Genomic DNA, 27,750 nt, shown 5'->3' with positions numbered 1-27,750 from the left:
GAGATGCTTTGCCCAAAAATTTGTGCGAGCTAGCATGTAATGATTACTGGGCCAATCAATGATCTCTCATCATGACATGACTAAGTTGATGGGGAAAATAGCCTAGAAAAACATTTGGAGAACCCTAACAACCCTATTCTACATGAGGGACTTATTTTCCTTATCATGGAGTATACTAAATCCCTTGAAATTGTAGCCCCTCTTGCTGAGACTAGCCTACAGATGGACATCCAGGATGTCTCTGACTCAGAAATGGACCTGGAAGAAAGTGGGGTTCCTATTGATGACCCTGAATATGAACCTGCGGATGAAGGTGAGATTATGGTAACCCCAAGGACATTTGGCAGCAAGAATCCTCCCAAATGGGCGGATAGAAAATATAAAACCACTAGAAAAATGATCTCCAAGGTCAGGCCCATCACCAAAAAGAAAAAGCTAGTGGCTAAGGACCACAGCCTGAACATTCCAGACCAAGGGATTAATCTGGACATTCCTATCAATGTCCTAAAAGAAAAATAGGGGACCATAGCCAATGAAGAGAACTCTAGGAATCAGAAGACTGGTAATCTGATAAATCTAGTTATGGAAGCTATCAAAAGCTAGGAGAGGTGCTAGAAGTGGGTTGAGCACGAAATTGATACCCTCAAAATGGGGGTTAAATAAATAATTGATATATTCACTGCTTCCCCTGAGCCCAACAAACCAAAGAAACTTATGATTATGACATAAAACTCTCCTAGAACGTTGAGGTGATGAAATGCAATCATGAGAAAAGGATTGATAAGGTGGAGCAATCCATGGTAGAGATTAAAAAAAATCTCAAAAACTTGGTCGACATTAGTAAAGAAGTCATGAACAACAGTATTGAGGGGCTTGAAAAGATTAATGCCATGGTTGCTGATTATAGATCCTATCATAGTGAACTGGCTAAAGATCTTGGAGGAGATGATATGGTTGCTGGTGATAGCGAAACCACTAGATCCAACTCCAAAACCAGGAGTAGAAGCAGCAACAAGGGTACCTCCAGATTCATCATGGAGGAGCTGGAGGAAATTAACAAGATTTCCATCAAAAAGAACAAGGATATGGTGCTCTCTCTTAATTGAGAGATTTTTCTTTTGTTTTATCTTGTTTGTCTGTGTTTCCTTTATTTTCGTGACTGCTCAGGGTTCCTCCCATGTTTTAATGTTGTTTCATGTTAGTTTGGCTAATGGTCGTCTATTGTAAAACTTTTGGTTTAGGGTCCATGTAAAACTCATTTATGTTTAACAAAAATATGATTATGAGGAATGAAATGCAAACTATGACTATGAGGTTATCCAAGGATATTGAGGATAGAAAAAAAAAGGAAGAAAATCTTATTGTATCCCTAAAGAACAAATTTGAAGAATGTAGTAGGTTTACTCATGAAAATGAGATATTAAGGTCTAATTTGGTACAATCTCAGAGCAATGAGCAAGAGCTTGAGAGACAAATGATAGTACTAAGAGATGATTTAACTACTATAAGTGAGTACAAAGAAAAATTCAAGATCAGCTCAACAAAGCTTGATGAGTTACTGAAGAGACAAAGGCAGATTGGAGATTCTAGTGGACTTGGATTTGAGCAAGGACAGAGTTCCAGTATTGCTAATGAAGATCAAAACCATAAGACAATGGTAAGGCAATTCAATACTTATAAATTCAATGGTAGATGTTTTGTTTGCAATAGATTTGGTCACATGGCTAGACAATGTAGAAATAGAGCAAATCAGAATCCTGATTATGCTCTCGGTAAATGTTCTAAATGCAATAAAATTGGTCATAAGACAAAAGATTGTAGAATGAATGTAAAATGCTATGCTTGTGAAAAATTTGGACCTATGGCTAATTAGTGCAGGTCAAGTAGTTTCATCGGTTTTAGCAAGGCAATTCAAAAGAACGATGTTACATGTTATGCATGCAATGAAGTCAGACATATTTCTAAGTTCTATAGAAGAAAAAATCCACCAGTTGGCAATGGAGGAATAAATGATAAAGGCAAAGAGAAGGTTAATAAAATTCGACAAGATCATACTCACAGATGGGTCAGAAATACTAAAGAGAAATCATCAGATGGGAACGTCCTGGTTACCTATCTAGTAGAAGAGACTGCTTCTACACCTATAGTGAGCTCATCTGGTAACTAAGGCAGATGCCTTAGCGGTAGGAAAATTTCATGAAAGATGATGCATATGCCCCTGGAAGAGATTCTAAAAGATGTTCTAGATATTGGATAGGATTATCCATCATTGATATATTCAGAGTGAGATCCACTATCCTTCACCAGCAGTCATTTATGTCAATAGAAAATTAGGGTTTTTCTCGATGGATAAAAGGTCAGTTACACTTCATTATTAATCACCCAGTATTTAGAGTTATTTCAGAGAAATTCAAAGTGACTTAGTGCAATCAGAAACTATTAAGAGGTGGTCAGATTTTATCTTAAACAATCACACCGAAATCTGGAAGGATTTGATAAGAGGTTTTCACTGGCAGAGTTCTAAAGGTATTTTTCTTGAATCATGGAATCAAGATCATCTTTTACTCCTATATTTGTTGCGAATCCAACTGTAGTAGAAATTAAGGACTGCCCCAGGCCAATATTCAAACGATATCCACATGTGGCTACCATGGAAGATTCGGTTGGAGCAATTTCTTGCATCCCAGAGGGAGTGGTATATGAAGAAGATGTTAGGGCTTATATTCATTGTCATATAGGGGACTTAGGTACTTCTGAAATCAAGGGGATGTATATGAATGAACTCATGGGATAATCTAGTAAAATCAAACTAGCATATAAACACATCGAAGATCTAGGGTTCACTAATATTTTGGATATTCCGGAATTCAAGGATGAGATTGTTAGATATGTACTAAGTAGAGTACATGGGGAATTCATATGGCCAAACCAACCCTACAAAACCACTAACGAAGCCATTTGAGAAATTATAGGTTTACCATCAATAGGACAACATCCAAATAAGAAAGTATCAAATGACTTAGTAAGGAAGATCACCAATGCTACATCAGACAAGAGATCAATGAAGGTGAACACTATCACCGACACTGACATCAAATTTGGCAGCATGATCATAGGTTACAAGGTAGCTCACTCTAACCAACTGAATTTAGTTTCCAGTGCATGTATTTTGGCCACTTATAGAATGATGAGAGAAAATATCGAGTTAGATCTCTATGACTGGATGCATGAGGAGTTATTGATCAATTTAGGAAAGATTAAAGGTGAGAAGAAAGCACCTTTTGGTATGAAAATATGTTAGTGTGCTTAATGTTATATTTTCTAAATGATACCCCCAGTTCTGGAAGGAAGCAATGGGCTTTTAACATGCCAGTACGAAGATAGCTTAAGCAATCAATTCCTGCATTGGGGAGTCTTAGAGATGACAAGGTATGGGGTTACTGCAAGGATTTTCAAAAATCTATGAGGTCTAGGATAAGGATACCTGAGAAAATTGTAGAGAAATACTCTACCAACATCAGTTTCATGGTTAAGAAGGATGTGACTTTCATGGAGGAAATTAAGCCCCAAAAGATTTGGATAGAGGAAATAGGATATGAGGTGGATTCATTAATCCTTGATGCTTATGCAAAAATTCTAATAGATGTAGAAATAGAAGAAGTAGAAAAACCTTGTGGAATAGCACAATAAAAGACTTTTGAGGTTGAAACTGAGTTCAACCGGAAGAAGAGGAAAAAACAAGAATGTAAGGCAAGCAAGTTTGTACAAAATGTTTCTAAGGATATTAAGGCACTCATTGATTTTGTCCCGGAGAAAGGGAGAAAGAGGAAGGATCTGGTAGTTCACATTGAACCTGTGGCTGCAGATTCTAAGACTGATGATGAGACACCTTTAGCTTTCAAAAGGGTTGTAAGAAATAAACCGAAAGAATCTAAAGTGGAACCAAAGAGACAACCATTTAGGAAAGTCACCTTCAAAGTAATAACATATAAGTAGGCACCCAAGGCTACACCATCAGCTGGATATGGTATTGCCAGAAAGAGGAAGGAGAGTGATATTGAATTGGCACTAGAGATTGGTAATGTACCAATTATTCTGCCTAAGACTTGTATTGAAATTGTAGATGAAATAACTAAGGATGGGACACTAAATAATGTTAAGTCTTATTATGATACATTTATAGTTAATGAACAGAGAGAGGTAGAGGAAGCAATTCTTCTATATTCAAACATCTATAAGAAGCATTAATTGAAATAGAAAATCAAATACCGACCGAGCTATACAACATATTAGATGCGAGAAGGTTATCTGCAATGCAATAAGACAAACCCATTAAGATACAAGAACTCTTAGCTATATGTGTTACTGTAACAACAGACAAGATGGAGAAGACAATTGAGGCTGCAGATAGGAAAATATTTAACAACAAACATACAATAACTAGCCTGATGAATAAGAAAATAAAAGAAACACACAAGGATTGGATAAAATTTTTGGGAGAGCATAGAGGATTCTTCACTTCATCGAAGATAAAGATGGATACTATAGATACACCATTTGAAGGGAAAAGTAAAGGAATTATGGGTATGTCACCCTCAGTTTTGAAGAATATCAAGATAGTGGAAATTGAGCCAAATGCACAGACAAATATAGAGACACGGGTTAATGCAGAAAACAATATACAGGATATTCTTATTGAGGACACTTTTCCTTTGGATACTAATGTATAGGTTGACGATACTGTTCCTAGAGAGGAACTGACAATTTCACATACTACACCAAGTGGTGAAGCCATCGATGCAAGTGAGGAGGTAATAAAAGATAAATCACCAGAGAAAACAGGGGAATCCAGTAAGGAACCAGTTGCTAACACATTCGTATTGACAATTGACACTTCTCTAGTGAAAAATAAAAACATCACAAAGATGAGTCCCACGGAACTAATGATGATGGATGCTCAGAAACTGATGAAGGAAGGAACCACAGACAAAGGGATTATAGATCAATCCATAACTGTTTTACATAGATTGGTCCCGGAATGTACAATTGAGAATGAAGCGAGCCCTTCCGATAAGCTTAAGATAATAACAAACCACATATCTAAAGATTTTCAATCATTACAACAGATCTCTAACCATCTAGCACTTGAAAAATTCACTTTGTCTAAGAAAGATGCTTTTGATCAGATCATTGATAGAGAGAAGAAAAAGATTGAAGAGAAGTTAATTTTGATAGAAAATTCTTTGAAACAAAGTACTACTATATACAGGGCATGTTGCAATATAGAGATTCTTACAACAAAAGTGGATGAAAAGATAAAAGAGGTACAAGAAAAAATTGCTAATAATGCTAACTCTTTTTATGGACTAATTTCACTGACCACGTCTATAGATGGACAAATTTGAACTTTGGAGAATCAAATTTCTGGTCTTGAAAAAGAAAGAGATGAGATCATTTGGAGAGCCAGAAGTCTAAAGAGGTCTAATGAGTCCAAGATTGGATTCACTTGGTGTTCATAAGAGGCAATGCATGGATATACTTGGTAAGCCCACACCAATAGAAGTTAATGAGAAAGAATCACTTGCATATTTACTGAGTGGTCTTGTATCTATCTCTGGCACACTCAAAACTGGTTGGGATACTTATGTGGAGTTATTAGAGAAAGCTTACCTGGAAATATTGAAATTGGTCAAGCTTCGGTAAGACATTTTTTTTGGGAGATATTCGGTGTACAGTTATCATTCTTTGACATTTCTTTTTACAATTTTTGGGAATTGATGTCAAAGGAGGAGTAGTATACATGTGAAAAAGAATGAAGGGTTGCATACTATTGGTGTAAATAATTATTCATCTTGGATATTATTATACTTTACTTAAGTTTACTTAGGTACATGCATTTCATAGTAGTTTGGGTATGAGACACTTGGGTGTTTGTGCCACATTGGGATAGTGTGTGTAGGAGAATTTCCACCTTTTATGGTGTTGATCTTGTTGTTACACTCCACATTCAGTGGGTGATCCACCTCATGTGGAATATTATATTATTTATCCTACCTATCCACACCTATTTCCTACCTACCCTTGTTTCTTATTGAGCCACATGTCATGTTTGTGTGCTCACATATCCCTAGCCTTGCCTATATAAGTAAGCTCATCTACATTGTATGTAATTGATTTTATTGATTATTTTCTATTGATGAGAATACAGTTTATTCTTATCCTATATTTTGTCTCTCTATTGTAATTTTCATTGAGCTCTTGATCTTGGCAAAATCTCACATGGTATCAGAGCCATTAGAGTGTCATTGGTTTGCTAATTGAGAGAAATTTGATGCTATTTGGGGTTTGCATTTTGGATCTTTCTATTTTAGGTTTTTATTGAAGCTTGATGGGTCAAATCTGAGGTTATCATTGGATTGAGGAGGTCCAAGAAAGTCAATTTTTCTTTTTGTTTCATCCAAATCAGACTTCAGAGGCCAAATCTAGAGGCATTTGAAGTTTGACACTGCGACGGAAATTTTCCAGAAATTATAATTTTGCAGGCATTTTTCAAACAACGATATCTCACTCATCCAGACTCGTTTTTTCAAGCAATTTTTTTTGTTTTGGGGTAGAATTTCAAGATCTGTATAGTGGTGCAAAATGTTTCTGATTTTCGGATACAAGTTTTTTGGAAATCATGAAATCCTGATTTTTACAACTTTGGAGGCTTCATTTGGGCTCATATGGACTCCTTTTCAGGTGCTAGTTTTTTTCTAAGTGCATATTTTTTCATCTACTTTCATAATCTACCATCTGTTTGCAGTAATTTTAAGTAGAAATAGTACTTTCAGCATTTAGTCATTTTTGGCATATTTGGTACTTGCATTTTGTTTGGATATCAGTTTAGATCACTAGTAGTATTTGTTGAAGTCTCTTAAATCTCATTTGGAGAAGTTGTAAATTGAAATCAGAAGTCCACTTAGCCTTGTTTTGCAAGTGGCCTATTGTACACACACTACATATAAAGTGCCAAAATGATCATTTTTGGGCGTACTTTGATTGAGTTAATTTGGGGGGGTGTCTCTTGTGCTTTTGTGCTCTTGTGTTCCTTCCTTTTTGCTGCTATGGGTTCTTCTAAGTTTCCTCTCTTAACTCCTCATAATTATGCTACTTGGAAAATTGATGCATGGAGTAAACTTGTGGAAAAAGGACTAACTCATTACATTGATGGAACTATTGTTGCTCCCGCTAATCCTAAGGTTGATCTAGTTGGTCACTTGGATTGGCTCACTAAAAATATCATGGCAATTGGTACCTTAAGAAAGTATGTATCAAAGGATCTCATTTTTCATATTGAGAAGCACACTCTAATCAAGGATGCTTGGCAAAAGTTTCAAGACTTATATGGTCAAGTTGATGAGATTAGGGGATATCAAATTGATAGTGATCTCACCATGTTAGATCCCAAGAACTTTGATACTATACAAGATTATGTCACCAAGGCAAATGAGTTAAGGGTACAACTCAAAGATTGTGGCATTGATAAGAAGGACACTCAATTGATCTTCAACTTGATAGGCAAGCTTCCACAAGAATATGCAGCATTTGTTTCTAGTTTCCAAACCCATAGGATGACAATGGGTTCAAGCTACACAATGCCTACATTTGATGCTTTCAATGAAATGTTGATGATGGAACAAACTAAGTTGATAAGAATGGGCATTCTTAAGGCTTCTAAGTCTCAAGCATTAGTGGCAAATCAAGGGAACAAAGGAAATCAAGGAAAGGACAACTCAAACAAGAAGAAATGGCAAGCAAAGCCTAAGGACAAAGCACCATCTTCTCCACAACAAGGAGATTCATCCTCTTCCAAGAGAGATAACTCACCAAAGAGGGAGAGACCTACTTGTGCCTATTGTAAAAAGGTTGGTCATGAGGAGCGTCGTTGCCATTCTAAGAAGATTGATGAGCTCACACATATCAGTAAAAAGCATAACATTGATTTGCCTAATGTCTACAAGAAGGATGATTCATCAACTTCCACTCACTCACATTCAAAAGGAAAAGGGAAAGCATTCATGGCTTCTACAAGTGGGAAGACTCACTCTTTTGGGACAAGAAAAGGAAAATCTCTATGTGCTACTATCAGTCATGATTCAGAGAGATGGCTTCTAGATTCAGGGGCTTCTCATCATATGGCATCTTCGCAGTCTATGTTCTCTACATTTGAGCCTTGCACCATGCCGCAAATTTTGATGGGCAATCATACATACATGGATGTGATTGGGAAAGGATCTATTGACATTAGGGATAACTCCTTCAATAATGTGTTGTATGTACCCCACTTGACAAACAATCTCCTTTCTGTCTCTCAAATCACACATGGTGCAACTAAGAAAGTTGTGGAGTCCACACCTGAGTCAATTTTCATTAGAGATTTGGAGACTAGAGCTATCATTGCGACTGGGGTGGTTGATCATTCATCTCAGTTATACTCCTCAGATTTTGTTGTTGATGATAATTTCACATTTGATGATTCTACACATGTTGATCACACTTCTTGTGATGGTTCAGATTTTGAGGAGAACTTTGGGCACTTCAACATGGGGATTCTCACATGTGACCCCATTCCTGAGCCTTGTATTTCATCTCCTCATATTGATATCACATCACCTATTGCACCTGATGATGCAGATAGTGCGACAGTTTTGCCTTCATGTGATTCAGTGTAGTAGGATATTCATTGTCTTCCAGCTTCAGATTCATGGGATGGTTACTTGACAGACATTGCAGGTTTGTTTGTGGAATCCTACATTATAGATTTGGGAGACATCATTGATGACATTCATCTTCTCTTTGATGAAGATGATCCTTCTTCGATTGCTGGGAGGGCACACTCTAACCCTCTTGTTCATTCTCTACATGATCATTCTTTTGAGGTTGATATGATTGTGGATACTTATGTACAATAGTTGGAGGATGTCTCTTTATTTTTTGAGGAGACATGTGAGTCTTTGGTACATGTTCTACATCCATCTCCACTAGATCTTGGAGTGCCTTTTTCAGTAGTGTGGCATAGTTTACCACCTTTGGAGGGGTTGTCATTCAGCATTGACATGGGGACACTTGAGAAGTTTTCAGAGATTCCTTTCATCATGAGTTTTCTTCATACATCTTCCCTTCACGATTGGGGAGACTTCATGGATACACCTTTGGTTTTGTTTCTTCCTAAGGGGAGGAATGTTGTTTGTCGTTCATGGAGTAGTTTCTTCATACATCGAGCTTCTATCATTGGTGCAGAATCCACATTGAGGGGGGCCTTCCTAGATTCTCTTCTTCTCTCATATGGGGGGGACTTTTTCCTCACATGGGGTTTTGTCCTTCACATACTTCTATGAGAGTTCTCTTGTATAGTTTTCATCTCTCTTTTGGGGGAGGATTTTTTCCCATTGGGTTTTTCTCTCTTTCCCCACTTTGTGAGAGATTTCATTGCATTGGTTTTCATGCATTTGCATTTGTACATGGGTACCTAACATGGCCTAGTAGCTGGGACCCATCTTGCATTGCTTAAGTTGCATTGTAGACTTAAGTGCATTCCCCTAAGTTGCACTTAAGGGGGGGTGTTGGTGTAAATAATTATTCATCTTGGATATTATTACACTTTACTTAAGTTTACTTAGGTACATGCATTTCATAGTAGTTTGGGTATGAGACACTTGGGTGTTTGTGCCACATTGGGATAGTGTGTGTAGGAGAATTTCCACCTTTTATGGTGTTGATCTTGTTGTTACACTCCACATTCAGTGGGTGTTCCACCTCATGTGGACTATTATATTATTTCTCTTACCTATCCTTGTTTCTTATTGAGCCACATGTCATGTTTGTGTGCTCACATATCCCTAGCCTTGCCTATATAAGTAAGCTCATCTACATTGTATGTAATTGATTTTATTGATCATTTTCTATTCATGAGAATACGATTTATTCTTATCCTATATTTTGTCTCTCTATTGTACTTTTCATTGAGCTCTTGATCTTGGAAAAATCTCACACATACATTGGACCATTTTGCATATTCAGCTCAGGGGGAGCAGGGCAGAACAAAACCAATAGTTGAAACCATGACCATTTTTCACATGAGTGTTGCCATCAATGCCAAAGGGGTATATTGTTGGCAATTGACACTCTACTGGTTAAGTTTCATTATCTTTTCATTGATGGAAACATTATTTTGGGTTCAAGCTTCTTATGGTATATTGGTAGGCACTTCACAGACTCTACACCGGCACCGGCACCAGCATCGACACCGACAGGATAGAAGATTTCTTTGGTCATCAGCAATCCAAACTGACATGGTATGATAAAGTATATCAGTATTGAAGGCCAACACATCTTGGATCCGACATCAGAAACTTGTTTAATGCTTATTCATTTATATTATAAGGCCGACATGTATTATGTAATTATATATATCCTTGTAAGTCGACATAAGGCATAAATTTGTATAGGGTATATATAGGATATGCATAGATAGAAAATTGAATTGACGTATAAGGTTATGGATGTAATGTAATGAAAAATATATCAGAGAGACTATGTATGTGAGGAATTCATTGTAAGGGTTATTCTGGTATAGAAGTTTTAACCGAAACAGACAGAGCTTAAACTGAAATTGCATTCTGGCATAGGAGATGCTATACTAAGTAGTTCACTATTCTCCAGATTGTAGTCTGAATTATTATGTAGTCAGTGAGACTCGTTTTGTGATGAGCAGTGTGCTCTAGGCTGTAAGCCTTCTTGCAAGTGCAAGCCCCAACATATATTATAATATCTCTTCATATGGCCAATGAATTGATATTGTGGATCACAAATCCCACCACAATTTTTCCTCATTGAGGTTTTCCACGTATAAATTTGCGTGTTATGGTTCTCATTTATATGTTTGACTTATTGGTTGCATTACTTCTTTCAATTTTGTGGATACCGGTATACCAGTTGGTGTATGTATGTTTTGTTAAAGCTAAAATCTTTTATTCTGGTATAACACTAATTCACCTCCCTCTTAGTGTTATTGGTTTCCAATAGTATTATCTCATTGTGGGTAGGTTCTCACCATGGTTTTTCCCTTAAATGGGTTTTCCATGTCAAAAATCCTAGTGTTATGTGTGTTATTGATGTGGTATTGATTTGTGATTTCATTGTTAATAACCAGATCTAAAATTATGTTCGAGTTAAGTAAAGTTTGTCAGCAAACTGATTCACAACACCCCCCCCCCCCTTACCTCTCAGTTTGCTGCATTTTTGCCAACAATTGGTATCAGAGCTAGATCCTCAAAAAGGAGCTTGACCAATTAAGGTGATATGGGATGGCAACCTATGCTTAGAAGAAGAATAGTCCAATATTTGATGCAACAAATTACACTCTTTGGAAGAACTAGTTAGAATGTCACTTGGGATGCATTGGTGAAGATTATTGGAAGATTACTAAGAATATATATAATGTTCCTCCAAATGGTCCTACAACTCCGAATGAGATAAAGGAAGTTGAATTCAATATCAGAGCTAAGGAATAATTGTTGAGTGCCTTGTCTGATTATGGGATGACTAATGTGATAGATTTGCAGACTTCTCATGAGATCTAGAAGAAGCTAGAAACTTTATATTAAGGTGATAGCCATGTTAAATTTGTTAAATTGCAAAGCTTGAAGGGAAAGTATGAGATGCTAAAGATGGGTGAAGATGAGACAATTACATCTTTTATGCAGAAAGTGAATGAGCTTGTGTTGAATATCAGATGTGCCAATGGAGTGTTGGAACAATTAGAGATTGTTTCTTTAAAGTGATGAGATCCTTGCCTCCCAATTACAAGCAAAAGGCTTCTTCTATTGAGGAGATCCAGATGGTGATAGATGTGACTAGAGACATGCTGATTAGAAAGCTTGCTGCCTTTGAGTTGAGTGAATTCGGTGAATCCATTCCTAAGTCAGAATCTACATTTAAAGCTATTATTTCTAGGAAGCAAAAATATAATTGGAGAGAAATTTATACAAGGGTGTCCAGTTATGAGAAGGAGATGAGAGAGCTTGAAGAGCTTGAAGCCCTGATTACCAGAAGGTTGCTTAAAGGAGCTGGTAAGTATGAAGGAAAATTGCCTCAAATGTTTTTCACATAATAAGATAGGACATTTTTCCTGAAGGTGTTCAGAAAGAGTTCCTAAGAAGCCATTAAATCCATATAAGCCTAAATATCAGAAGAAATTTTATTATGTTGCTGATGAAGGTGTGACAGATGATGAATCTAATAAGGGAAATTTAGGAGATGAATGGGTGTTCATTGCTATTAAGGAAGATGATCCGATGACTGTTGATTCTACTAGCTACATTAATGAGCAAAAAGCTTTGGTTTCTAAAGTTGAAGAGAAAGATGAATGGGTTATTGATAGTGGTTTCTCTCATTATATGACAGGTAATAAGAGTAAGTTTGTGAGTATGGAAAAGTATTATGGTGGTGTAGTAAGATTTGGTGATAACAAAGCTAGTATAATTTGTGGTAGAGGTTCTATTTCTCTTGATGGTAAGCATAACATTGTTGATTTCTTATATGTAGAAGGTCTAAAGCATAATATTTTTAGTGTTGGATAGATGGTTGACAAAAGTTATGATTTGAAATTCAAGAATGGAAAATGTAAGATCTTGAGTAGCTCCGGAATTGAGATTACATTAGGTAAAAAGACTAAAGGCAATATCTTTCACTTGAATGTTGATGGTAAAAGTTGTTTGATTTCTCAGATTGATGAAAGTTGGTTATGACATAGAATGATGTGTTATTTGAATTTTGAATGCATGTTTAAGATAAGTTCTACTCAAACAGTGAGAGATCTTCCTAAATAGGTAAAACCTACTAATCCGGTATGCAAGGAATGTCAATTAGGGAAGCACACAAAAGTTACTTTCAAAAGAAGACAACATACTTCTAATAGAATATTGGATCTTATGCATACTAATTTGTGTGGTCCTTCTAGAGTGAGAAGCTTGGAGGGTGACATGTATTTAATGTTGCTGATTAATGACTATTCAAGGATGATGTGGGTTAATTTCTTAAGGGAAAAGTATGAAGAATTGGAGAAGTTCAATATTTTCTAAGTTATGGTAGAGGCTAAGATTGGATTGAAGCTAAAGTGTCTGAAATCTGACAGAGGTGGTGAATTTACTTCCTATGAGTTCAATGCATTGTGTGAAGAACATGGAGTGAAGAGATAGTTATTCGCTTTATGGAGCCCTCAGCAGAATGGTGTTGTGGAGAGGAAGAATAGAATAATTTAGGAAGTTTCTAAAACAATGATTATTGAAGAAAATGTTCCGCATATCTATTTGAGAGAAGCCATGAGTTATATATACATTTAACCAGGTCCATATCGAAGGTGATACCGATAAGATTCCTTATGAGTTGTCATTTGGTCATATTCCTATAGTTAGATATCTCTAAAATTTTGGTAGTAAATGCTATATCAAAAAAGATGAAGATCTAGGGAAGTTTTATGCTAGAAGTAATGAAGGAATTTTTCTTGGTTATTCTACTAAAATTAAGACCTACTAGTGTTATAATACAAGATTGACGAAAATAGGTGGCAGTGCTAATGTGAAAGTTGATGAAGGTAATGAGAGATAGATCAAATGTGGTGGATATGTTTTAGATGATCAAGATGTCAGTTCACATAAAGGAAATCAAGTGCAGACCCAAAATCAAATTCAGATTGTTCTCGAAAAGCTCGAGAATGAAGGAGAAGGTATAAGTGCTAGTGCAGAAGTATAAGAGCTCAAGAGTCTAGAAATCAGGAAAAATCCTAAGACTTGCAAGTATGTAAGGTTGAATAATTCAAAAAAATAGATCATAGGAGATAAGAATAGAGGTGTGATGACTAGGAGAAGAATTGTTGAAGAGTATTGCTTGATTTCTAAGATTGAACCTGAAGATGTTAATGAAGCATGCAAAGATGAAAATTGAGTTAAAACAATGGAAGAAGAATTGAATCATATTGAAAAGAATAATACATGGATTCTTGTTCCTAGACCTAAGGATAAGAATTTAATTGGAACTAAATGGGTGTTTCAAAATAAATTGGATGAAAAAGGTGAAGTTGTTAGGAATATAACAAGACTTGTTTGTAAGGGTTATTCTCAGATGAAAGGAATTGATCTTGACGAGACTTTTGCTCTGGTAACTAGAATTGAAGCTATTAGATTATTTATTATTTATGCTGCTTACAAAGATTTTAAAGTTTATTAGATGGATGTCAAGTCAATCTTTCTTAATGGTGTGTTGGAAGAGGAGGTTTATATTAAAGAACCAGATGGATTTCAGTTGACAGATCAGAAATATATGGTTTGCAAATTCAAGAAAGCACTATATGGATTGAAGCAAGCCCCAAGAGCTTGGTATGGTAGGTCAGATAAGTATTTGATGAAGTTGGAATTCAATAAAGGTACTATTGATAGTAATTTGTACTTCAAGATTGATCATGATAACATCTTGATTGTTTACGTTTTTATTGATGACATTATATTTTATGAAAATGATGGTTTGTGCAAGAAGTTTGTTGATGATATGTAGAATGAGTTTGAGATGTCTATGATTGGTGAAATGAAATTCTTTTTGGGATTGAAAATTACTCAGTTGGATAAAAGAATTTGTATATCACAATCCAAGTATGTGAAGGAATTGTTGAAGACTTTTGGATTAGATGATGCAAAGCCAGTTTGTACCCCTATGGTGACCGGATGTAAGTTGACAAAGGATGATGATTCTCCAAAAGAAAATCAGACTCGATACATATCTATGATTGGTGAATTGTTGTAGTTGACTTAGAATAGATTAAATATTATGAATTTTGTTTGTCATGTTGCTAGATTTCAAGTTGATCCTAAGAAATATCATGTTGTTGATGTGAAATGAATTTTCAGATATTTGAAAGGGGCAATTGATTTTTGTTTGTGGTATCCTAAATATGATGATTTTACTTTGAGTGCTTTTATTGATGTTGATTGGGTAGGTGATGTGGATGAAAGAAAGAGTGCTAGTGGTGGTTTATTTTTCTTGGGTAAAAGATTGGTTTCATAGATGAGTAAGAAGTAGAATGTTATTTCTTTATCTACTATAGAAGCTCAATACATTGTTGCCACTAGCAATTGTACTCAGGTGGTATGGATGAAGCAAATGTTGAAGGATATCAGAGTTGTTTTTTATAAGCCTACTGCTATATAGTGGGATAATTAAAGTGTTGTCAATATTTCTAATAATATGGTGCTGCATTCAAAGACTAAGCATATATCAATCAAGTTTCATTTCTTGAGAAAGAAGACGAATGAGAAGGAAGTCGGATTGGATTAAATATCTACAAAGGAACAAATTGTAGATATCTTCACAAAGCCTTTACCTAAGGATAGCTATGAGTATATCTAAGAGAATCTAGGGTGATGAGAACTAAGATGCATGGATTTGGATCAGTCTAGTAGACTTCATAGAGATATCTTGTGATCCAAATTGATGAGTGAGGCTGCTACTCAAGGGGAGTAATTAGTGTCGTGGTTCAATTGTTTAGATTTGTGAGTTTGTCCAAAGGGGAAGAGATTATCTAGTAAGGGTGAGAGAATCATGATTTGCATATGTTCCTTTTGCATTGATGTCAAAGGGGGAGAAGAGCATTTGAAAAACTACTGTATCATGTCCTAGATCTTAGGGGAATATTGTTGAGTTATGAGGAGATTGTTGATAATTGAATTCTTTCTTTGCATTGATTATTTTTTACATTCATATGTTTCCATCAATGCTAAAGGGGGATATTGTTGGATATTCTCGAGAAGTTTGCTGGAATGATGTGTTTTCATTGATGTCAACATATTCTTGTGTATTCTAGTGTTGCAGTCAGATTAAATGAGTTGGTTTGGCCAATGTGTTGTAGTTGACTTGTTACAAATTAAAGGGTTTTGAGATAAGTATCTCTAGTTGATTTGACTCAAGTTTCAAAGGTCGGCATGGTTATTTGATTGAGTTATGAGATTTGGTATTGAGGTTGGTTTTCTATTGTTTAGTGTTGATCAGTGTTGTAGAGTTTGCTCTGCATTGCTCTAAAATTGCAATATCTTGGTTTGTAGATTTGGAAGAGTATTTGGGACATTCACATGTGTCCTCAATCTAGATTGTTCATGATTTGGTGGTCCTCAAGTGAATCTTTCAGTTTCACAGTATGTATGGTTGATGTTCTTGAGATTAGGTATAATGATGATGAAGATTCTGGTAAGTGGTGATGTTGTGGTTGTTTCTGTGGTAATTCATGATTCTTGTGGATGTTTCTATATCATGCTCCATCTGTGTTGATGGTTTGCATTGATCATTATGCTCATTATGGAATATTTCTCTAGTATGTTCATGTTATGTGGTGTTCTTGATCGGCCGAATGATTGTACCATGTTCCGAATGTTTGAAGCATAATTTTTGAAGGTGTTGCATGTTTGAGGTGGTGATTTAGGTCCATACTATGTCTTAGCTAGCATTTTTTTGGTCTGAATGTAATATTGTAGCATGTGTGGTTATGTTCTTGTAATGTGTAATGAGCATTGACCCGACCTTGAAAGATAGTTTGATGAATTGTATAAATAAATGTAATAATCATGTGAGAGATGTATTTGTGTGTGAGAATGATGATTTGATGTTTCAGTAGCAGAGGAGAAGTATGAAGAGCTATGAATAAGTGTGAAAGAGAATAGTTTGTGTTATGTGCTTAACTGGAACTCTAAGAAGGCATGAGGAGATATTGTTTTATCAGTTTATGATACTCTAGATGTAATCTGAATATTTTTGTAAGGTAGTGAGCCTTCCTAGGGTTGTAGTCCTTTGTTGTTTTCGATTAGTGAGCTCTAGGTAGTGTGTTTGAATGCATGTGTGCATTCCCCATTGTAATATTTCATTTATTCCTAATAGGGCATTATCTCATTGTGGGTAGGTTCCCATTGTGGTTTTTCCCTTAACCAGGTTTTGCAAGTCAAAAATATTGGTGTTATGTGTGTTATTGATGTGGTGTTGATTTGTTCTTTTATTCTTAATAATCAGATTTGAAATTTTGTTTGATTTAAGTAGAGTTTGTGAGAAAATTGATTCATCCCCCCCTCTTAGTTTGCTGCATTGTTTCCAATAGAAGGAAGATGAGGAACACCTTTTATCATCTCTTGGGAACTAAGATGATGGAGAGATCAAGAAAAATGTCCATATCTATAAGTATAGAGAGAAGATAAGTACATGGTTAGGGGAGTATGAAGGAGAAGAAGCCATTCTATGAGCAATGAAGAGTCATGCATAAAAATGATTATAGCCTATGCACAAACAGGAGTGTATGAAAATTGTAGACCCATGTGCGAAGAGGATTACAACCATATGAGAAAGATCAAGTACATTGTAAAGGAGAACCACATTGAAAATTAGCCATGGTGGAGATTAGCCATGTTGAAGATCATGTGAGAAGTATTCCTTAATCCACAAGACTTGTCTTCTAGGTATATTGTGAAGAAATAAGGTGATAAAAGGCAGTTTTCTTTTGAATGTTGAATTTGTATGATGTTTCCAGTAGCATTTTTTAGTAATCATGGTGATCATAATGTATTTCTAGATAGTATTGGTTTTTATTTTGCTTTGTTAGATGCTCCTCAAAATACTAGAAATTTACAATTGGATGAGCTTATGTGAAAATAACTCCTAGAATATTTTATTTTTGATGTATGCTTTCAAGCACAAAACAAAATGTGTGCATCTTGAAGAGGGTTATGATGTTGATGATGAAGACAAGGTAGAATTCCCATATAGTGTCCCTATCTCACAACATGAACCTATTGTGCTCTCCTTAATTATTCTTATCATCTATAGAAGAATGTATTTATCTTTGTAAAAATGTGTACGTCATTACACTACTAATAAAATTCCTCTTTTTCTGTGAAATATATTTTATTCTGGTGTTTATCATGTCTACTCTAAAGATTCTACTTTCAAATGCACAACTTCTTAAAGAATCCAATTATGCTGCATGGAATACTAAGATGAAAACAATTCTTCAGTTTGATTAATTATGGGAAATTGTTAGTAGAGCAACTACATGTCCTAATAATGTCAATAAGAAAAAGAAGTTTGACAAGGCTAGTATCAAAGCCTTGATGTTAATTATAAATAGCATCACTGATGAAGTTAAACCATATGTTCAAGATATAACAACATAAAAGGTGGCTTGGGATGCACTTTCCACCATCTACTAGGCAAAGAACCAAACTAAGATTCTCCATCTTCAGTCTATGCTTCATACACCTAGTATAGAAGCTGGTGAGAAAGTTGAGAGCTTCTTGTGTCATGTGTCTTCCCTCCTAGTAGAGCTTCTTGGCCTTGGTGAAAAAGTAAAAGACAAATTGCTTGTTCGAATCACCTTGCGAGCTCTTCCTTTACAATTTCAAACATTTGTCCCAACTTTAAATATCACCAAACAAAAATAATCTTTTGAAGAATTGGTAAATCTTATTTAATATGAAGAGGCCTCAAACCTATAGTCTCTCAACAATAATGAGGAAAGAAGTCTCAAAAGGGAGCCTCCATAAAGAAGACTATTCTCAGAAGTAGCCTTCACAACCTTAGTAGCCTCCCAGAGTGAATTGTTGGTGTCACATTTGTCATATGACTAACACAAATGATACTAATCATTGTTGGTACAATATCTTTACATAAGGAAATTCTAGTAAGGAAGGTCCATCTGGTCAAAGTCATTCTAGACAATCTAGGGCATATCCTCATCACTGACAACAAAGAGGACATATTTCCACATAACAAGATGAGGCATTTGATTAAGATACACCTAATGCTACAAATCATGGTGTTAATCAGAACTTAGTTGTAGTCCCCCAAACCTCTCAATCATCAAGGGATGTTTGGTTAATTGGCTCTGATACCAACTAAAAGAGTAGATAGGATGAAACAAATGTAATCCAATGACTTGTATAATGAATAACAACCAATATATACAAGAAAAAAATAATTGATCAATCGTAGGAAACTGTTGAGGAACTAGTGGCTATTGAGAAATGAGATTGACAAAAAAAATGCAAGAAATCACACTAACAATACCTTTCTCAACTTGGAGATGTCTTGTCTCTTGAATGCCTCAATGAAAGAACCTTTGGCTTCTCTACACATTATTATGGGTATGAGAATGACTTCATTATCCTACTAAAGTAGAGGATAAATTTAGTGTTGTAAATTATATACTTTAAAATTTTCATACTAGGTTTGGACCTACTTTGATGAATGTGCCAAATTTATTTCTGATTGTACATAATTTTGGGACCATTTCCATAAAATTCTCTTGTTACTCTATTCACCACCTTTTCTATGGTTCTTTTTTTCAGGACTAGGTCATTCAACACCCCTATATAGGCAATTTGAGCTCAAGTTTCGAAGAATAAAAGTCAACTTTGCAAATAGAAATAATTTATATTACTCTACCAGTCTTCTCCCACAACTAATCCTAAAATGATGTAAGTTTCATATAAATACAATTTCCTTTCCTTTTTCAAAGTCTAGCAAGTTCAATTGAGAATTATATCATCATAAAAATCAAATTAAGAATAAATTTATATTCATAGAGAAAATCATTCAAGCATACAAGTTTGTTACAACAATTATCATCTATTACATTATGTTTCTTCATGGTGAAAGTATGGTTTAACAAATAGTAAGACTTACTCCATCATATCAAGCATTCTGTAAGATTCCATGCAAAGGGTTTCTTAGATAAGGTAATATCATTTTCTTTTAGCATTTCATTATTTCTTTAGGCTTTTTCCTTACAAAGACATGCATTATTTTCATCATCATAGTTGTTGTGGAGGTAGGCACAACAACACGGGATTTGACTTAGGCAAGGCCCTATAAAAGACAATATTTTTGTCTCATTTTTTCTATGTACAAGGCTAAAGTTAGGAAATTATAATGACTAACATAGATGACTAACACAGATGATACTAATCATTGTTGGTACAATGGCCTTACATAGGGAAATTCTAGTAAGGAAGGTCCATCCGGTCAAAGTCATTCTAGATAATTGAGACGATATCCTCGTCAGTGACAACAAAGAGGACATATTGCCACACAATAAGATGAGGCATTTGATTAAGATACACCTAATGTTGTAAATTATGGTGTCAATCAGAGCTTAGTTCTAGTCCCCCAAACCTCTCAATCATCAAGGGATGTTTGGTTAATTGGCTTTGATACCAATTAAAAGAGTAGATAGGATGAAACAAATGCAATCCGATGACTTGTATTACGAACAACGGCCAATATATACAAGAAAAAAAAAACTGATCAATGGTAGGAAATTGTTGAGGAACTAGTGACTGTTGAGAAACGAGAGTGACAAAAACAATGCAAGAAATTACACTAGCAATACCTTGCTCAACTTGGAGATGTCTTGTCTCTTGAATTCCTCAATGAAAGAACCTTTGACTTCTCTATACATTATTATGGGTATGATAATAATTTTATTATCCTACTAAAGTAGAGGATAAATTTAGTGTCGTAAATTATATACCTTAAAAATTTCATACTAGGTTTAGACTTGCTTTGATGAATGTGCCAAATTTATGTTAATTGGATGTAATTTTGTGACCATTTCCATAAAATTCTCTTGTTACTCTATTCACCATCTTTTCTATGGCTCTTTTTTCCAAGACTAGGTCATTCGGCTCCCCTATCTAAGCAATTTGAGCTCAAGTTTTGAAGAATAAAAGTCAACTTTACAAATAGAAATAATTTATGTTACTCTACCAGCCTTCTCCCACAACTAATCCTAAGAAGATCTAAGTTGCATATAAATACAATTTCCTTTCCTTTTTCAAAGTCAAGCAAGTTCAATTGAGAATTATATCATCATAACAATCAAATTAAGAATAAATTTGTATTCATGGAGAAAACCATTCAAGCATACAAGTTTGTTACAACAATTATCATCAATTACATTATGTTTCTTCATGATGAAAGTATGGTTTAACAAATAGTAAGACTTACTCCATCATATCAAGCATTGTGTAAGATTCCATGCAAAGGGTTTCATAGATAAGGTAATATCATTTTCTTTTAGCATTTCATTATTTCTTTAGGCTTTGTATTTACAAAGACATGCACTATTTTCATCATCATAGTTGTTGTGGAGGTAGGTACAACAACACGAGGTTTGACTTAGGCAAGGCCCTATACAAGACAACATTTTTTCTCATTTTTTCTATGTACAGGGCTAAAGTTAATAGCAAAATGGTTACATAAGTGGAGAGTAGATAGTTACAGGTTGCAATAAATTTTAAGCAAATAAAAAACCATAGACAAATTGACCTAGAACCCCTATCATACTATTTGAGCTAGGTTTTTGGAAGATAGTGTTTTATAACCTTCTAAATTAAATTTCAAATCACATTTTTTAGTTTCAAACAATTTCGGACTAGGGCACCCAACACCCATGTCCGACACTTTGTATTCAAAATTTTAGATCCATATTTCTCTTTGTATCTTTGTTCTAGATATGGCTTTTTGTTTCTATTATTCTTTCTATATCTATTTTTTATTGCTGAAATAAATTATTTTACTATCATAACTCTAAAGATATACACAAAAAGCACAACCACAATTCTTTTGCAACAAGGGAACATAATCCCCAGTGCTCAACTCTCCTATTAAGACTATAGTTGAGTCTATTCGTATTCCAATGTTATGCAAGACATTTTGATATCTTTCTTTTGCTTTGATAGGCTTAAGATCTCATTTCCTTACATATTAACTTTTAATATATGGTAATTTCCATATTTTTTAATTTTTTAATTTTTCTTTGAAAAGTTATACAATGCAACCCTATAATGAGAATGAAGAAATGTATTAAAAACCTTCATTTGGAGGTGCATCATGATGTATTCCATATTTTTGCTAGATGAATGAATAAAACATTTTAATGTATTGTAAGCAATTTATGTTTACTGTGCAATTCACGTTTCTTTGTCAAATTTGGACTCTAAAATGTGAATAATTTTTATCCACCTCTTTTCATACGATTAAAATGAAATAATCCTAAACATCAACATGAATAGAAAATATTGACAGGTGATTAACAATAATAAAAATTGTGAAAAAAGATGGGAGATTTATGGCTGTGACATGGCTAGCATAATTATAATTCAAATTGATAGAATTTATGTAGCCATTTGGAAGATACGAATGCCGTAAGTATATTTGAAATTGATAGAATTTATGTAACCATTGGAAATTTGCACAACATTGGATTGTACCATGCAATACGTGAAAAAAAAACCATTATCGCCCTATTTACGAAAAAAACGTTGCAGAGAAATCGCTCCCGTTGGTTTATACCTAATGACTGTTCTTGTCCTATTATTTTTCATTGCTTATTTATACTCGAGACTGAGAGAATGCAACGCAATTAGATTAGGTGATTGTTCTGCATAATGATTCGGAAAATGTTGAGTTTGTTGATGGTGGCTTTAATTTTTGCTTCTCCTGTATGTAGTCAACCCGGTAAGTCCTTAAATTCTGATTAGTCTTTTCGGGTCCCTTCTGGCTATATTATGAAAATGCAAATATTTGATATATGTTAATAACATTTGCAGGATTCATTAGCCTCGACTGCGGAGGCACCGAAAACTACACAGATGATGCTGGAATACAATGGATGCCAGATGACCCTTACATCAATTCTGGACAGAAAGTTAATCTTTCAAATACTGCTGTTGGAGGAGAAGGATCTAGGCAATTGACCAGCCTTAGAAGATTTCCCGAGAAAAGGAAAAGTTGTTACCAGTTAACGCCAGTGCAGATTGGAACAAAATATCTTCTCCGCGGAACATTCTTTTATGGGAACCATGACAATCTCAACTCACCTCCACAGTTTGATCTCCTTTTGGACGCCGACTTTTGGTACAGCTTCTCATTTAGTGATCCAAACGAATTAGTTGTTCAGAAAGAAATCATTTTCATGGTAAAGTTCGATCCAACTAATGTCTGCCTTGCCCGAAATAATCTGAGTATTGGATCACCCATCATTTCTTCTTTGGAACTGCGACCTCTCAATCATAACATGTATTGCCCTGTCAACAGAGATTTTTCACTATTGAGGATAGTGTACAGCAACTATGGACCTCAAGGTTCTAGCGACATCAGGTAAGCTTTTCCATAACATACATAATCTTCTGGTAGAAATTTTACATGTTAATTTATTGGCGAATATAGCAAAAATCCGGAAAAAGAACTCACAAGCACAGAAGATTCATAATCGTCGTTTAAAAGTAAAAATGAAGTGCGTTTTGCAGATGGCAACAATTTCGTATGTTTATTATGAAAATTTATAAGGGAAATGTTAAGGTAAATCTTGATTAATACTTTATTTATGAAAAAAAGTGGTAAATATTGTTTTAGTTTATTATTTACCATTAATCATTTTTTTATTTTTTTTAAATCTTTGATAAACAGGTACCCGGATGACCAATTTGATAGACTTTGGTATCCATCTTCAGTAGACTTTCCAACTATCACAACCAGTATGGAAGTATCTATGGGAGTGGCTTATGACCAACCTCCATCTCTTGTCATGCAAGGAGCAGTAACAAGCAACCTCAACTCCCCCTCTGTGATAGATATACCTTTGCAGCAGAGTAAGCGATATGGAAACCTTTATATTTCTGCGTATTTCGCTGAGTTAAAAGCTGATTTGAATGCAACAAGTCTTCGAGAATTTGACTTCTTTCTAGATGATAAAAAGCTTAATAGTGATCCCATTCAGCCCAAATATCTGCAATCATCAAATGTATCTGTCCTCGTACCATATGGCATTACTAATAGTATGGCATTTCGCTTCCAAGCAACAAATCGTTCCACTTTGCCTCCAATAGCAAATGCTCTTGAATGGTATCGTCAAAGTTCTCAAAATCAACAAGGAACATTCACTAAAGATGGTATGTATCAAATATTTAGATGACACATAAATATTACTTAAAAAAGATTTTAGGTCAGTTTTAAATCTCACACACTCAGCAATAAATTAATTCTAAAGAATGTTAGTCAATTCTTAGTGTTTAACACTTTTAAGTCTTGAAGTGTATTCTTAGTGTGACCACACACCTTAAGCAACATATTAAGTCTAGAAAATGTTAGTCAACTCTAGTGTTTAACTCTAGTTATTGTTTTTCAATTCTAAGGGAGTGAATTCTATCTTTTAAGTTTTAAACTAATATTATGTTAGAAGAAGGATATTTTACAAGTTTGACATAATATTTTAAATTATATTTCAAAACTATTCTTGAGAAATAGACAAAGGGTAATTTGTGTAAGAGAGTATAGAAAAATCTTTTATAAAAGTTTGTGAATTTGTACAATTGATAAACAAATATAAGAAAGATAAAATATAGTATTTATTTATTTCTTTTTAATAACATAATAATAAGTTTCATAAAAATAACTTATGATTGAATGTCATGAAATAAGGATTTAGACATAATTCATTAAAATATGTATACAAGTATAATTGAGTGTTTAAATGTTTTGTAATATTGAAATTGCAGTAGAAGTTATAAACATTATTCAACAACAAATAAACTATTCTTATGTCGGTGATCCATGCTTGCCCACGCAACATTCCTGGGATTGGTTAACTTGCAGTAATGATATATCACCTAGAATTGTGATTTTGTAAGTGATACTTGCAATTTTCAATTCATTTAATTACAACTTATTTTTTATTACAACTTGTTATCTTAATTTGATGTTATAATTATACATTGTTCAGGAATCTAGCAAGCAGAGGCTTAACTGGTAGTATTCCGGCTAAAATTAGCAGTCTTACAGCATTGGAAATTATGTAGGTTTTATTTTCAAACAAATTTTATAAAAACATAAATTTGCTTATAAATACATATGTAATATACATCCAATATATTTATACGATTTTCACACAACTGAGAAGCTCATTCGATAGGCCGACTATAAGAAAAATTGTTTATATTTTTCTAGTGATCTCTCTGACAACAATTTAAACGGAGCGATACCTGAATCGCTGGCTAGTTTGACAAACTTAAAAGAAAGTGTGAGTATCTTCTTGAAATTTAAATAATTGCGTACTCCTTGTTCTTTTAGTAGTGCTCCTTGTTCTTTTAGTAGTCCTACTTTTTTGTGTAGAGGGATTTATTTTTCTTTTTATGTAATCTAGATTGAAGGTAATATTTTATTTTTTATGTAAACGTCTTTTGTGGATGAAACTTTTCAGTGATCTGGAGAACAACGACCTCACGGGAACAGTGCCTGCAGCTTTGGAAAGTAAGAAGAACCTAAATCTCAGGTGAAGCCTAAAAATCTATTACAAATGAGGAATTTCGACTACAGTATTGTGTGTCATTTTATGTCTGAGGAATCTTCTATTTGGTTTGAAACCTAACAGTTAGGACACTTTAGGACACTATATTCTAATTTCTAATTTATTTGTTTTGTAGTCTTTCCGGAAATGTGCATCTCTGTTACGAAGGTCACAATTTTTGTAGAAGGAAATCCACAAAAAAAGGTTTGATTATCGGTTTGGTTGTTGCTGGTGGTGTGATAGCACTATTCATCGTTTGCTGCATTGCCGTAGTAATAATTCGCAAAAATTCCAGAAGAAGCGAAGATGCAGGCTAGTATGCTGCTTTTACTTTCTCATTTTTTTTTCGAAGCTACTCATGGGATGTAATCCTTTTTAATGATGAAAATATTGTCACGCTACAGAATCCTTGGTTGCCCCATATTCGCAAATTGTAATCGAAGCAATTTCCAGAGAATATAGCTACGAAGAGGTCAAAAAAATGACTAATGATTTTAGTACGGAAATTGGGCGAGGAGGATATGGACCTGTATACTACGGCAAGTTAAATATCGGAAGGGAGGTAGCCGTCAAAAGATCCTCAGAAACTTCTACACAAGGGACACATGAATTTAAAACGGAGGTCTGTACGATTCTTTGATGAATTGGGCCATAATAGGAATTCGATCATAGCTCTATAATTTGGTATCTAATTTCTTCTTAAATGAAAATGTTTTTGCAGGCTGTCTTGCTTTTGAAAGCGCACCACAAAAATCTTGTGTCTTTACTAGGCTATTGCTGTGAAGGAGCACATGGAATATTGATTTACGAGTTTATGCCCAATGGAAATTTGCATCAACTTCTCCATGGCAATCTTCTGCTCTGTTTTTATTCTTATGTCACAGTTATAATTTAGCTTTACCAATTCCAAATTGACTTAGCTATCCAATAAAGCCTTTTAGATCACAATAGTTTAGTTCTTAATTTAGCACCCAAAGGGAAAGGTTATTCAAGCAAGTAAAGCAATTGTTTTAGATTGTCTATAGCCTATAAAAACTGTTAACTACCACTAAAAGATACGAAGCAAGAAATTGAATGGGAAACTTTCCTACCGTTTCCTTTTTCTTTAAATTTAAACTTGCATCATATAATTTCAGTTGCATTTTAAAAAATGACAGGTTTCCTAGTCAAGTGATGATAATTCTATCATTTTGAAATATAGTCAGCACTTGGCAGTTACCGAGGTCGTTTGGAATTTTTATTTTTTAGGATTTATAAATTTACTCATCCTATTTATTAAGAAGGAAAGAAATTTGATTTATAATGAAAGGTCCCTGACGCTCTTACAATCGTAATGATTGTTATCATAAGTGATATTTTTCCTCGGATAACATATGCTCCATGCATGCAGAATCATCTCCATCAAAGCAGTGGCCTGACTGGAAAACAAGGCTTGACATAGCCTTAAATGCAGCTCAAGGTAGATCCATTGCTTGATGCAATGGGAGACATTTATTGTTTCGATTTTATTCAAGGAACACTGTAAACAAAACTTTTAAAATTTAATATAGTTCAGTTCTATCCATTTTTATAAAAAAATAAAAATAAATGGTGTGATAATCAGGATTGGAGTACTTGCATTCTGGATGCAACCGTCGCGTAATTCATAGAGATATAAAACCAGCCAATATATTATTAAGTCAAAGAATGGAAGCGAAAATAGCAGATTTTGGGATGTCAACTAGTGAAGCAACTCACGCTTCATCAAAATGCGTGGGCACACGTGGCTACGTGGATCCTGAGTAAATTATTTTCTAATTTCTTTTATTTATTTATTTATTTATATGGACAAAATGAAAACACAAATGTTGATACTGTTTTTCTTGCACAGATATAATGAGACTTGGATTTCAACAGATAAAAGTGATGTATATAGCTTCGGCATTGTAATTTTAGAGATCATATCGGGAAGAAAGCCTAATTTTACAAATAGTTTGGGCCAGGTGACAAACATTCTCTGCTGGGTAAGCACAAGGACATCACTACTATCTAAACACAAAGGAATATGGAGTCCAATTTAGTGATATTGAATTGTTTTGCTGCAGTCAAGGCCGATGATTTCTGCAGGAGATATTGAGAGCTTGATAGATGAAAAAGCAGGGGGAAACATTCACCTCGGTGCAATGTTGAGGGTTGCGAAGTTAGCAATGTCATGTACAGAGAAGCAACAGAAAGATAGGCCCACCATGAACTTCGTTGTGAGCGAATTGAGAGAAGCTCTTCAACTACATCATACAATAGGTGGGGAAGATGATGGAATAGTTGTCCAACCTAACTACAATCCAATTGCTGTATAA

General features: G+C 34.7%; 1 protein-coding gene across 1 annotated transcript; it reads left to right on the top strand.

Moving 5' to 3' along the window:
- The first annotated feature begins 165 nt into the window (after positions 1 to 165).
- LOC131071042 (putative leucine-rich repeat receptor-like protein kinase At2g19210) lies at positions 166 to 27,750 on the top strand. Its single transcript, XM_059219269.1, has 14 exons — positions 166 to 313; positions 22,680 to 23,229; positions 23,539 to 24,020; positions 24,627 to 24,753; positions 24,851 to 24,922; positions 25,075 to 25,147; positions 25,278 to 25,399; positions 25,551 to 25,726; positions 25,819 to 26,036; positions 26,136 to 26,262; positions 26,805 to 26,873; positions 27,018 to 27,195; positions 27,285 to 27,417; positions 27,499 to 27,750. Exons 1-14 carry the CDS (start codon positions 166 to 168, stop codon positions 27,748 to 27,750), a joined length of 2,727 nt encoding a protein of 908 aa, XP_059075252.1.

This window comes from Cryptomeria japonica, chromosome 4 (assembly GCF_030272615.1).
Source record: "Cryptomeria japonica chromosome 4, Sugi_1.0, whole genome shotgun sequence".
NCBI classification, from domain to species: domain Eukaryota; kingdom Viridiplantae; phylum Streptophyta; class Pinopsida; order Cupressales; family Cupressaceae; genus Cryptomeria; species Cryptomeria japonica.
The sequence above is the reverse complement of the archived record's forward strand: the minus strand, read 5'-3'. Positions and strand labels throughout refer to the sequence as shown.